Below are 14168 nucleotides of genomic sequence, written 5' to 3' on the forward strand. Positions count from 1 at the left end.
CAGGAAATCAGAAGACTAATTGCATTGCATAAATCTGCTGTCAGGGACCTCTCTAGAGTACTGAAGAGAAACGATGTCAGTCTACAGACATTAGGTGTGTGTAATCCAGGCCATGGCCTTCACAGTTACTTGCAATACATCAGAAAGCTGGACAATTAACTAAGGATGAAAGAAGAAGAAATGATGCCTTTGAGCTGTGATGCTGAAGAACAGTATTGAATATACCATGGGCTGCAAGGAGAATAAACAGGTTCATCTCGGAGAGGGTGAAGCCGGGCTGCTCCTTGGAGGCAAGGATTCTGAAGCTTCGTCTGACATACTTTGGACATGTTGCAAGGAGGGACCAGTCCTTGGAGAGGGACGTCATGCTTGGGAGGGTGGAGGGACAGCGCAGGAGGGGAAGACCCTCTACGAGGTGTATTGATTCAGTGACTGGGGTAATAATGGGGGTAGCTGTGTCAGAGATAGTGAGGTTGACTCAGTAGAGCAGAGTTCAAAGCTGTTGTACATAGTGTCGCTGTGAGTTGACGGCACATAACAAGAAGTGGGGTTGGGTTTGTTTTAAAATAACTTAACCAACAGCCTTTAGCAAATTTATTCAGTCTCTCTCTCAAATCTTTTAAGCAAAGGTTGAAATTTAAAAGGAAAAGTGATAAATGTCAAGGCATCCATTACCTATGGTGGCTCCCAGCACACCTGCTAAGAGCGAACTGACTAATTGCACTGCAGCCCATTACTGTAATCAAGTGGGAAGCGGTAATTGTCATCAACCTGGTAGAGAAAAAATTTCAGCTTGGCCACCAGCGTGTTCTAGAAGCTATGTTTGCAATGTCTGGAGGGGCAGCACGCAGGGGAAATCATACCTATGTGCTTTCAATCAGCTGATGATAGTATAGTAGCTCGTGGAAAGGTGGGAAGTTTTCATTCTGAGCCATCGGGAAAGCTGTATTCCTGATCTGTAGGAACAGAAGAATCTCTGAACTCTGGTTTCTGGCTTGTATTTTTGGAAAGATAAGCCTTATCGTGAACCAAGAGAGAAACCGTTAGCAACTAGCCAGTAACTGTCCTGTGCCGAATTCATCTTCAGGGAAATTGGGAGCAAATGGGAAATCTTCAGGATAGTTTGGACAAGAAAAGAATGGAAAAATAGGTAAAAGGAATTTTTCCTTACTCATCATGTTTAAAATTTTAGCAGTTGTTCACATGGAAATGAAAATGCTCCCCCCCCAATCCATCTCTGCAATACCAAACCATAGCAATTGTCTTTGTGAGACAGCAATTAATTAGCACCACCAAGAAATACGAGCCTCTACATCATCACGTGTTAACACATGGAGCATTCAGGACCCTTATTCAAATCTGTGTACAGCGAGACTTGACTTCTCACTGCTTTTTGCTGATACCAGGCTTCCTCTGTTCTCAGCACAGCCAGACCTCTCTTGTCTTGCATTGCGCAGTTACGCCAGTGAGGACCGAGAGTCCGTGGGAAGCCACAGAGTTGATGAAAGGGGTGGAAAGTCAGAGTTACAGGGTGGAGTTAAGTGAACTCCTCCTTTGTGCATCCGGTGGCTGATTTCATGATGGCTCTCCAGCATGTGGAAGATGCTTACTTGCAGAAAGGGGCCTCTTTCCAGGTCAGAAGAAGAGAAGGTCTGCAGGACAGATCTTTAGGCGTGGGCTGAGTGGCTTTTGCTGGGAAGTTCAGTGTCAGAACAGGCCACAGAGAACAGTGGTGTCACTTTGGACTTTCTGCTTGGGATATTAAACCTACAGGCGAAGAATTTTCTCTGTGCCCTCCTGAAGTATAACTTGTCATAAAATAATCGGCCTTTTTCTCCTGTGTCATGTTTATCTTTTGTCTTCCATATCGTCTTAGTACTGGCCACCACGTTGCCTCCACATTAATTGAATTTGTTCTATGGAAGTGTTTTTAGTTGACAGGTTGATAGAACATTCCGTTCTTAAAAAGCATACACCAAAACCAAAGCAGCCACTGCCCTCAAGGCCATTCTGACTCAGGATGACCCTCTGCCGGTTCTCTGAGGCCGTCAATATGGAAGGAGACTGTCCAACTTTTTCTCTTCGGATGGCTGCTAGACTCAAACTACCAACTAACTTTAAAGTTAGCTTGCCAACACATAAAACATAATAACACTATATAAAAAGCTAAGAAAAGGTTTACACAGAGATAGATTAATTCTGGATGGTAACCAAGGATAAGCATAGAGAGATGGGAGTGAAAATTAGTAAACAGATCAACTCAAACTCAACCGTTGCTGTCGAGTGCGCACCAACTTAGCTGAGCCTCCCTCCAGTGGGTTTTCAGAGGCTGTAAATCGCATACAGAGATATGAGGGGATGGTGCATATTAAGGTGGGTGAAGGGAAAAGGAGTGATCAGCCCAATATCACTAAAAGAAAGGGGAGACCCACAGAGGTATCGAAGGATTAGCGGAAATCAGAATTACGTGGAGGGAGCGGGAACAGCACGTTATATCGTAGGTGTTAATGTTAGAGAACAAAATGCATGTGAACGGTGGGATAAAAAACAAATTTGTAAACTTTCACTCAAATAATAATTTTTTTAAAAGCCTAACTACTCTAAAATGGGATTTCTCCACCTCATTACTGTTGTCACCTGGGGTGAGAGAATTCAGTGTGTGTGTATGTGTCCTTGGGTGGGAGGAGGGCCAAAGAGCGCTCTTGTGTAATGTAGGGTGCTGTGTAATGCAGCATCTTTACTCTCCACCCACTAGATGCCAGTAGCAACCCCTTCCTCGAGTACTTAGAACCAAAAATATGTCCAGACAAGGCCAAATGTCCCCTTGGGGCACAGTCACCCCCAATTGTGAATCACTGCACTAAAGCTTATCTGATGCATAATTATTTCCAATCTCTTAAAATTTCTTGGCCTTTCACAATTCATAGTGAAATTCATCCTCCCAGCACTAGTAATTACCCGCTCTACGTCTGATCTGACATTGCCGACATAGTGTTGCTAGAGAGTAGAATGCCAAATTGAGTAACTGCAGTAGACAGCCTCATAATGAACTACGACACTATATCTCAGGTGCTGTAGCCACTGATCCTAATTGTAGTAGAATATATGACAGGCCTCCTATGTAGCTTTAAATGCCGTTTAAGAACTCAAATGTTAAAACATTTAAAACTCTTACTAGTCCTTGCATTTTTACCTATATACACACACAGAACATTAGTTGCTGCCAAGTTGACTCCAACGCATGGCAGCCTCGTATGCAGAATAGAAATGTTCCATGGTGGTGTCAAGGCTCCTGCCTTCCAGAAGCAGACCATTGGGCCTGTCCCCAAGGTGCCCTTGACTGGATTCAAACTTTCAACCTTTCAGATAGTAGCTGAGCACTTAGCTATACCACATACAGGCCTGTTGTTGGAATCCACTGAATCTATTCTGACTTCTAACGACCCCCTCTGACAGAGCTGACTTGCCGCATAGAAATGTCTAGGCTAGGAAGCTCTGGTGGCCTAGTGGCAAGAAGCTGTACTGCAATCCCAGAGGTGCATGGTTTGAATCCACCAGATGCTCTCCTGGAGAAGAAGGGACAGTCTTCTCCTGCACCAATCAGATCCAATTTGATGATACACAACACAAAAATATTAAAATCAGAATGAAATTTTAAAAAAATGAAATGTTTAGGCTGTGATCTTTATGGAGACAGATTGTTGGGTCTTTTCTCCTGAGACACCTCTAAGTGGGTTTGAATCACTGGCTTTTCAGTTAGTAGTTGCGCCTGTCACCGTCTGTCGTAGCAGACTGGGAGTAGTTGGTTCTCTCTAGTGGAGGAGTGCAAAGAACTTACTTTCTGCTTCTACTCACTTAGCTTTTGACTGGTAGACAGCACCCCTACCTCAGAGTTTGAAGCCCACAGATAAGTTTTTGTAGTAGCATTCCAAAATGGCCTCTTTTGTGCAGGTACAACAGTAGTTACTACTCTTTGAGTAGCATGAGACACAACACGGATCTCCACGTCTGGCCCTGTGGCCCTTGCTTGACAGTAACTAGCTCATGAAACGGGCCCTGTTCCACATGACAGAGCAGAGCCAGACATGCTGGGCTTCGGTAGACCTACACAGCCAGACATTCACTCCCTTGGTTAATTTGTGTGTGCATTTGGCAAATACCTGTTTACTGTCTGTGTTGTGCTAGACATTGTGCAGCCTTGAGATTGCTCTGCTGAGGCCAATAGAAGATTGTGATTTCTTTTAACAAGTAGATTGATAGACCACTAAGTTATATCTACTTTTGAAAGGACTAAGTGAATCCATGTGATCAGTTCTGGATTCTAGCGCTTTGTGCCAGCAGATTGTTGAAATAGGTGCAATTTCTGATCTATGGCTTTTCAGAGTAGGAAAATGAGCAAACAAGTGTGTATTGACTCTGCCTTGTGGCCTTTCTACTTAAAAATGGAAGCCTCTTCGTTGTGAAAAGAGATGCACCATGAATATTAGGTAGCATCGACTTTTGAGACCATGTTGTGCACCAGTGTCGTCTGTATCTGTGGTTGAATCGGGTCCCATTTGATGTCACTTGATTTAACCTGACCCACATAATGGGCAGGCATTTGCCCAGCGGGCCCATGGTTCCTTTTTTAAACAGAGCCCCCTTTTCAGACTCACTCTGACCTCAGATGCTGCCAGTTTTCCACTCGACTACTCTCTTGCAATAAATGGCCTTGGAGGAGGCAGTTAGAATTTTATTTTTGAAAGAACAGTATAGGTGAATAGTCATCTTTTAGGAGGGGGAGAAAAAAAGTCTTCTAGAAACCAGAATCCATTTTAAGGCAAGCCTCACTGTACATTTTCCCTTAACCTTTTCCCATGAACCAAAAGAAAGATTAAAATTCCAACAGAAGGAAAATCGCCTTGGAGAAATATCTTGAGACCGGTGGATTTATTTCATGTGTGACTTAAAATAGCTGGGTTTCTAGCACTGCGTTAAGCTGGATTTCTAATGAGTTCCTGTTACCCTACTTTTCCTCGGCTTTCTTTTACATGGCCTTTTCCATGGATAGAAATAGGCTAATTGTTACCATAACAGTTTTACTACTTTTCTTGAGAAATCCACAGAATGGCCCACTTTTGAGAGACAGGAGCCAAGGAAGAGGAGAGGGGGAAGAGGTTTTTCCAAGGTCGTTCCTGGGGTACCCAGAGTCATCTTTGGGACTGAGCTGCATTTCTGGGCTGTGAGCCTTGGCTGCTCTTGTGGGTGCCATGTCGCTGTTGCCATTCCTGGCAGCACTGGGCCACTTAGGAGTTAATGTGTGAAAGTTACATCTTAAAGTCCTTGGGCAGCTACATTGGGTGTCTTGTCAAGCCTCAGGCCGCAGTGAGGTAAGGGAGTCTTAGAAAAGAGCGTGTGGCGGCCCTGGCCATTAGGATGCCTAGGGTCCATGGGGGAGGCAGGGGGTCCATCCTTCAGCCTTTGCAGGAAATGCTCTCTGGTCACAGCAGGAGACCCTGGCACAGCAATAGCTCAAGAGAGATGCTGATTTCACAGCTGTTTGGCTGAAACCTTCATTACGAATGTGCTGTTTCCCCTGTGAACCCCTTTTCTGTGGAATTCTAGAATGCTGGTGGAGGGAAGACACACATGCATGTGTGGGTATGGGTAGGGGGAGTTGCTGGGAAAGGGATTTCCATGAGACTGACTGTCCTATCGATCCCAATCCAGAGAATGCCAGACAGAGGCAGGAGGGCATCGTGAGCAATTCCATCATGTACTTCACTGAGGAGCCCCCCGAGCTACCAGCCAACAGCCCACACCCCCTGAAGCTGCGGCGCATCCTCAACCTCAGCCCCTTCACGGTCACCGACCACACCCCAATGGAGACGGTGGTGGACATCTTCCGGAAACTGGGGCTCCGGCAGTGTCTGGTGACGCGGAGTGGGTGAGTGGCCAGACACGTGTTGATGGATGCTGGGTCGGTGGTGAGGATGATATGGGCCAGCCCATAGGAAGTTCTGGGTTTGCCGAGGGGGCCGTGCTTGACACCATTGTCACTGAGCTGTGAGGATCACATCGGAAGGAGGCGATGGGGAGCCCTGGGCAGGCAGGACAGAGAAGTCCAGTGAGGCCAGGGAACAGGGGAGGCTTGGGGCAAACCCTGCCTGGGCTCATTCTGCAGATGGAATTAAAATGGGCAGAGCCAGAGGGCAGAGCCAGAGCCGGAGACCTTTGTACCTCCCCCAGGGCTCAGACAGGTCCTCTGTTAACAGCCTGATGAAACCACACCTCTTGCTGTGCAGTTGATTCTGACTTGAGGCAATTCTGCAGGACAGAGAGCTTCCCTAGCTGCTCCCCAAGGTTGCACTACCACACCTTTCTTCCAGGTAACAGCTGATGGGTTCATACTGCTGACCCGTCTAATAAGAGCCAAGCTCTTAACTTGTATGCCACTAGTGCTCCTTCAGAGTTGCTCAGTGGGTCTCAAATGCCAGCTTGCCCAATGAAGATTGCTGTACCTCAGCCCAGACTTCCTGACCTCAAGGTCTGGGTGGGCGCCTGAGAATTTGCATTTATAACAGGTTAGGGTGGGTGCTGATGCTATCAGTCTAGGGGTTCCCCTCAGAGAACCCTCATACTGACACTGTCCTTGAACCTGCAGCATTCTGACCCTTAGCCCTGTGACCAGCCAGGTCATCCCTGGCATACAATGCTTTCTCCTTGCCTGCACTGCAACCCCACAAGTCAGTTAATGTGGGACCTTCCCACTAGGGCAGGCAACGGCTCTGAACGCCTGCTCGCACCTCCCACAGCCTCACGAAGCTTCCCTGTGAAGGGCTGGGTGCTGAAATTGGCTCTGAGTGTTTGTCGAGCCAACAAAATCACACTCTCCCTTGCTCTCGTCCTTTAAGCAAACACAGATGCCGATAGGCTGGGGCTGGCCCAGGATCCTTGGCGGCGGCCCTTTCATCTGCTCGGCTTTCAGCCAGGCCAGCCTCCATCAGGCCAAGCTGGGCTTTTAATGGGCCCACCCCCTACCCTCGGGCCAGCCCTGCTAGAGGTGGCTCAGGGCCTGCACTGGCCCAGTGAACCAGCTTTGTCCCGAGGGCTCTGAGGCCACTGGAGACCCCGACCAGGAATCCAGAGAGGTCTTTGTTCCCAGAAGGCCAGGGACAAGAATGTCTCCATGACACTGAGATTGTCCCCGGAGCAGGTCTAAAAAGGACCAGTGAGTGAGAGTGGCTCCCACCAAGTCCTGCTCGGTGGTCCCCAGGAGCGTGGGCTGCGCAGCTGGCTCAGAAAAGCCCCACTGCACATGTCAGAACTGTTCCTGGTCAGAGATTTGGCCGTTTAAAATTCACTGGACTTGCTTGAACTGCTACCCGAAGGGGTTGGAGTTCAAACACTTGATTTAAATCAAATGGAATATTTCACACCACTAATGAACCCTGCTGGATTTGATGTCGCCTCCTCTGGGTTGAGGTTCAGCTTGCCTCTGTGATAGTTACTGTTGTCAACCAGGGCACAATTTATGCAGCAACTGAAGGCAGTACCTGAATTCTGTATCCCCTGTGCTGTCCTGACCAGTATAACCTTCAGACATCACAGCTGGGCAGCATGAAGAGCAGCTTCCTGACTGCTCTAAGCACATGGCTAATCTTTGGATACTGTCTCCAAAGCACTGTCTGGAGACGTTTCTGGTTGCCACAGCTCTAAGGATGCTACTGGCAATTAGTGGGTAGAGACCAGGGATGTTGCTCGACGTCCTCCAGTGCACTCAGGATGGCCCCCACGACAGACAGTGACTACTGGGTAGAGACCAGGGACACTGCTCCATCCTCCAGCGCACAGGGCAGGCGCTGCCACCGAGGGCCTGTGGATGGAGACATCCGGTAGTCGGTGATCTGATGCTGAGTGCCATTCGAGCTGGGGCTCAGTGCCCCTGCAGCACCCTCTATGGAGGGTGGAGGGTGGAAATCATTTTGCTGCTACTGCAAAGGAAGGGGATTCAGGAGAGTCTCAAGTGACCGTAAAGAGAGGCACTTCCATGTGACGTGTGGTCTCTCCTTATGTCACTGCTCCATTGATTAACTCAAACCGTTGCAGCCAGAATGGATTTCTGATCTAGTCTGGATTTCTCAGACCTCCAAAGCAAGCCTCTTTTCCTTAACTGGGACTTCAAGTCCAGAGTGCCTTATGGACTCTTCTAAAGAGCCAGGGGCTTCTAGAAACTACTGCAATCCCCAAAGAGTCAAAACTAGTTGACATCATATTTGGTCTAGTAGGGGATCGGCCAGGTTGATTGAAAACTCCGAATGAGCTGGATTGATGGAGTCCCACAACAGTGGCCCCAGACATCCATCCCAATGATCTTGAAAAGGGCACAATTTCCACAAAGTGCGGGTTTGCCACGAGCCACAGCTGACTTGACAATGGTGAACAGCAGTGTCCAGGGTGAAGCCGCCGATTTGCCTCCTACCCCGCGTCCTTTGCTTGGGTCTGATGACGACCTAAAACGACAGACAGCTCATTGCCATCCAGTCCAAACTGACTCGTAGGGGACCGTCAGCGGATGGGACTCGTATGGCTGCTACTGCGGTGGCTTGTCAGGCGGTCCACGGCAAGAGAGGAGATGGCCCGTCTTTCTCCCGGGGACAGCACTTGGTAAACTGATGTAGTAGTGGGGCTTCTCTCCTCCCCAAGAAGTTGTTCATCTCTGTTTCCCTCAGCTCTCCATTCTGCCCAGGGGGCTTGACTTGTTCAAGCGAGTAGTCAATTACTTATTTAGCAGAATCCTAGGTGAAGCGAGGACTGCTGGGAATGGTTATGCAGATGTGGAATACAAACCCACTCTGTATTTGTAGTAAACGGTGCTCTGTAGAGGTGTGCACTCTGACTCCTAGTGACCCTGTGAACAGTGGCTCTGACCCCTGCGCTATCCTGCACCATCCTCATAGTCTCTGATATACATGAGCCCATTGCCACCGTCACCGTGTCACTCCAGCTGCTTGAGGGACGTCTTATGCTGACCACCTTTCCCAGCATGGTGTCCTTTCCCAAGAATTGGCTCTTTGTAACAACACACCCAAAATCTACGAGACTAAGCTTCGCCATCCTCACTTCTAAGGAGCACCCTGGTTGCACTTTTTCCAAAACAGCCTTGTTTGTTATTTTGTTAGTCCATATAGTCCATAGGATGGTCAGAGTTCTTCCTTGGTACCACAGCTGAAAGGCATCAATTCTTCTTCGGTCGTCCTTCGTCATTGCCCAACTTTCAGATGCATAGCAAGTAATTGAAAAGACCATGGCTTGAATCGAGTACACCTTAGTCCTTAAACTGATAATCATTGCACGTTAGCACTATGGAGAGGCCCTTGACAGTAGATGTTCCCAATGCAACACATCTATTGCTGGAACCAAACATGTTGATTGTGGATCTAAGCAAGCTGAAATTACTGACAGCTTCAGTCTTTTCTCCATCTATCATGATGTTGCCTCTTGACTCTCTGGTGAGGATTTTTGTTTTCTTAATGTTGAGATGTAATCTATATATATTGAAGGCTTTAATCTCTGATCTTCTTCAGCAAGTGTTTCAAGTGTTTCACCAAACCATATAGAAGAGATGGTCCTATTACCTGACCTTGATAAGTAGCATTGTTTTTGTAAATTGAAAGTAACAGTTTTGGTAGAGGAGGTCATTTACATAAAAGATTGGAGAGCAATGCCAGAGTACTAGTTATAAAGAATTAAATATGGAACTTTTTCTTACCTTAAAATGTTTTTTTCTTAGAATTTCTCAACTTTGGTCAAGCTTGGACAACAGTTTTCATAGGCTCTTTTAAAATAAACCATAGTCTGAAAATTCTCTTTAAGAGTATTTTCGTCTTTGTAGGCTGATCATGGCAACAATCAAGCTAGTGATCTCAGTGGCTTAAAGCCATAAAGCTTTGTTTCTTGCTCACGTCAGAGGTGATAAAGCTTTGTGTCACATACTTTGGGCCTGTTGCTAGGAAAGGCTCTTTGAAGAGGAACATCATGCTTGGAAAGGTGGAGGGTCGGTGGAGGAGAGGAAGACCCTTCGACAGATGGACTGACACAGTAGGTGCAGCACTGGGCTCGAGCGTGTCAGAGACGAGGACGGCACAGGACAGGACAGGGTTCAAAACTGTTGTTCTAGGGTTGCTGTGGGTGGTCCTTGACTCAGTGGCACCTGACACCAACTCCCGTTGCATCAGGGGTAGGCACCGCTCAGGGACATAGCTCTTTACATCTGCAGACTCCTCAGGCCATTTTCTGTGACCTCAGAATCCTTCATTGGCTGGCAACTGAGAAGAGTCAGAATGTGGAGCAGTTCAGAGGGACTTGGGAGTAGTAGTCTACATCTTCTACCTACAGACCGTTGATCAGAGCTCATTTATTTGGTCACCCACAAGACTCCACTCAACTTGCTGTCGAGTCGACTGAATTGCTTTCTCTTACAGAAGGAGGCTGTACATTGCCTGGGAGGACATTGCCCTTCTTTTTCTGTAGATTTGGACGGACTGACTTTGGGTTGGCAATGCAGGACCCTACTCACTTGGCCACCAGCGCTCCCCTCAACCAAAAGGTGGGGGGTGGGGTGAGAAATGCTGTCCACCTGTGTGCCCAGGAGGAAAAGGCACAGGGTTTTAGAAAAAGGCACGAGTCAGTACTACAAGGGGTGACCTCTTTGTTTTCTCTCCGCCCCCTCTTTTCTTTTGCAGACGACTTCTTGGCATCATCACGAAAAAGGATGTTCTGAGACATATGGCCCAGATGGCAAACCAGGACCCTGAATCCATCATGTTTAATTAGCAACACGGTGGCAATTATTTCTAGAAAAACACAGCAACAGTATAATTTTTAACGAAATAAACAAAAGATCCCTTATTATCCAAATGGAAGATCCTGCACTAAGGTCGTGAAAACAGCAGCTTTGGTCGGAAGGAGAGGGAGACGGATGAAACCTTTTTTTTTGCTTCTTAAATACACATCAATGAGTAGGCAATTCTATAGCTTTAACCCCTTTTGAGTTTCCAGCTGTGGATCTTAATGAGTTTACTAATGCTGTGGGGCATGCGGGTGGGTGTAAATGATGTGGTTTGTGTGAGGACACTGAGCACAGATGCCGGCTGGAGAAACCTTCCCCCCACCTGCTCAAGGCTGATATTTGTCACTTAGGAACACGTGTGAAGCTTTGAGTCCAAAAAACAAAGGGGTCTCGGCGTGTGAGCGTCCTTATTTATTAATTCCTGAAGTTCTGCTGCTATGTTACTGAATGATACGGAAGACATTTGCATTGACCTTGTTGGAAAGGAAAAGACATTAAATTTGAACGTAGTGAAAGCCACACATACACAAACAGGTCCCCTCCTGACATTCCATTTCTTGCTTTTGTTCTTGGCTTACTCTTTTGTTCCTGCGTCGAGTTCTGAACCAATGCCAGTGTCGCCGGTGCAGTGAGCATGAGGAAACGCTATGTCTCTGCACGAGCAGAATCTTGGGAGACTGCATGCTGAACTAGCGTACCTTCACTGCTGCGCTGTGCTTCCTCCGGTACGAAGGGACACTTTGTTGTTTTAAAGGTACACGTTCCTGACCACTGATTTGCAAACCCTTGGCATTTGTCTCATTTATCTCTTGCTGTTTCTCAGTCTAGCATTTTCCGAGGGCAGTAGCCGAGATGCTCCCAGCTTGCCATAAGCACACTTTAATTTTCAAGGAGAGAACTCAGAAGTGGAAACAGGCTACTCAGTGTTATTACTTATTTTTCCTCCTTGGTCTCACCACATACGGCTGCAGAAGGGGTGAGGCGTACATGCACTCAGTAGGAACTCCTCCAAATGGATTGGAGAGAAATACTAAATTGATTCTAAATCAGTTCCATTCTCTTCTCTGTGGGATGCAAAACACCCAGCTTTAATGTGGAAGCGTGTACTTTCATACCAGCAATCAAAGCACACAAGGACAGCATTACCTCTTAGACGGCCCTTTAAGCATCAGGCATCTCTGCGTTTGAATTGAATGCCGTTTATTCTTCTAGTCAGAACTTCTGTCTTTCTATGAAAAGCAATTCAGTAAAATTTTCGGTCCAGTGTAGAGTGATTATCAGAAGGTTTATTCCATTTACCCTTTTTTTGTGTCTCTCTTGTGTTGAATCATCCTCATCCTTTTCAGTCTCATTGTCACTGATATATGTGGGGTCGCCATGTGTTGAAGTCAACCTGATGACAACTGGTGGTTGGTCGTGGTGGTCATTAGATATTGATGTATTAGGTGTGCATTTGGCTGTACATAACGAGACCTAGGGGATGGACTCTCCAGAATGATCTCAGTATAATCCCGGAACCAGATTGTAGGTTTGGTTTTTTGATTGTTTGTTTGTTTGTTTGTTTCAGATTGTTTTCCTATTTCTTTTTCATCATTCTCACCCTTTGCTCTCTGACATGATGGCTGTTGCAAGCCTGTTGCCTCATAGTTGCATAATTGCTCCTGCACCTCCAGCTATCATGTCTGCTTTCTAAGCAGGAAGAGGGAAATAACGGTCTATTATCGAGAAAACCCACTGGCTAAAATTCTATCACATGGTTTCCCCTAGCTGCATGTAAGTCTCAGAAAGGTGTTTTTGGTTTTGATACATGATTCTGAACATCGCTTCTTACTTTGCTTCTCTGGCTCAATCCTCTATTCAACTTTTAACCTGTCACGCAACATTTCTCTCTGGTTCAACACAGAACTCATAGTCACCATCCATTGCCTCTATCATCTTAGCTGTAGTAAAATTTTTCTTTTTCAATAAAACCTTAGCTACAGGTGGGGTCCCATGAAACTTCTTGTCAATGGAACAAAATTACTGATAGATTCTCTGGGCTAACACATTTTGTTAGATCATGCTGATTAACTGGAAAACTTTCTACAATTCATTGACTCCATAAAAACATTATCAACTAGCAACTTGTATGTGCACATATCCAGTCATTTTATCTTTGGTCCTGGACTAGGATGAAATCTGTTGCCTAGATTCCAGCACATATGTGTTGTGTTGGCTTGTTACTAGAGTTCCCACAAGAATATTTGCAAACTATCTCAAGGTGGTGCATTATCTGTTGTACTGCTAGCTGTAAGGTGAACAGTTCAAACCCACCAGCTGCTTTATGAGAGAAAGATGGGCAATCTCTGTCCATAAATATCTTCAGCCTTGGAAACCCAGGATAGGGTCGCCATGGGTCAGGCAGGCTCCACGGCAGTGAGTTTGGGGTTTTGGTTTCTTTCTGTCTCTGCAGTGTTTTGGAAGTCTCGAAAGCAGTTGCGAGAGTTTCCTGACTTCAGTGACCTGGGCTTGTCTTTCACCAGCGGGACGGCCTCACGCTCTCTGTAGAGGCTGGGATCACGTAGGTGGTGGAGTCTGCAGTGGGACTACATAGTGACCTGCCTTCCTCAGCCATGTGGCTCTCAGGGTCTCGGGCGCACTCCATGGGAACAAACTGCTACTCCTTGCCACACTTTTTCCAGAGTGCTGAGGTTGGGTTGTGAGGGCATGAGCAGATCCAAAATGTGGCAGTTCAGTCCATTTCCCTGGTGGTCTGATGAACCACCTGAGGAAAGCAGTGGCAAGCCTGCGGAGGAAGCAGCTTTCTGAATGACGTTTTCTGTCAGAACCAAAGGTTTAGGCATTTGTAGAGCTTTGGGGGCTCTTTCTAAATGTTTGTTTTTTGTGTTTTTTTTTAACATAGGGAAACCAAAACCACATAAACTAAGTGAAGAAGAAACTGTAGTTAGGCACATGAACCCATTTCTTGCCTGCCTTCTCAGGAAGGAGTTGTGGACACCAAATAAAGGCAACCTGAATTGGAATTTGAGACGTGTGGCTGACTTCTGGGGCTTTGTATTGTTGGGGTTTGTTTTTGTTGTTTGGGGGGTTTTAGCGTATTCCAGGGAATACAAATGTGTGTTATGCACATGGCTTTTAAAGAATAGTAAATGCACGAAAGTAAATAAGTTTCTAGTCATTGTTTGCTGTTGAATGAGACACTCTCCAAGTTCCCTGTTCCATATTTCCCAAAAACCATTCAAAGGAGAAGACAAGGAAATAGATACATTTGGTCCTTAATAAGTTACAGATACTGAAATGTTTAGAGCCCTTTGTTTCACTTTGGTGAGAAGTAGTT

The 14168-nt window shown here is 46.4% G+C and overlaps 1 protein-coding gene across 2 annotated transcripts in view; it reads left to right on the plus strand.

Moving 5' to 3' along the window:
- CLCN4 (chloride channel, voltage-sensitive 4) overlaps window positions 1-11348 on the plus strand; it is a 33313-nt gene extending 21965 nt beyond the window's left edge. Inside the window, exons 10-11 of one of the 2 annotated variants that reach the window (XM_006892357.1) lie at window positions 5710-5926; window positions 10725-11348. In XM_006892357.1, the coding sequence (XP_006892419.1) occupies window positions 5710-5926; window positions 10725-10815 (308 nt within the window). In that variant the 3' untranslated portion in view covers window positions 10816-11348. The remainder of the gene's footprint in view (window positions 1-5709; window positions 5927-10724) is intronic. The other variant, XM_006892358.1, reaches the window with a different exon arrangement.
- The last annotated feature ends 2820 nt before the right edge of the window (window positions 11349-14168 follow it).

This window comes from Elephantulus edwardii, unplaced genomic scaffold (assembly GCF_000299155.1).
Source record: "Elephantulus edwardii isolate Elephantulus edwardi_28Jun2011 unplaced genomic scaffold, EleEdw1.0 scaffold00115, whole genome shotgun sequence".
In the NCBI taxonomy this organism is placed as follows: Eukaryota; Metazoa; Chordata; class Mammalia; order Macroscelidea; family Macroscelididae; genus Elephantulus; species Elephantulus edwardii.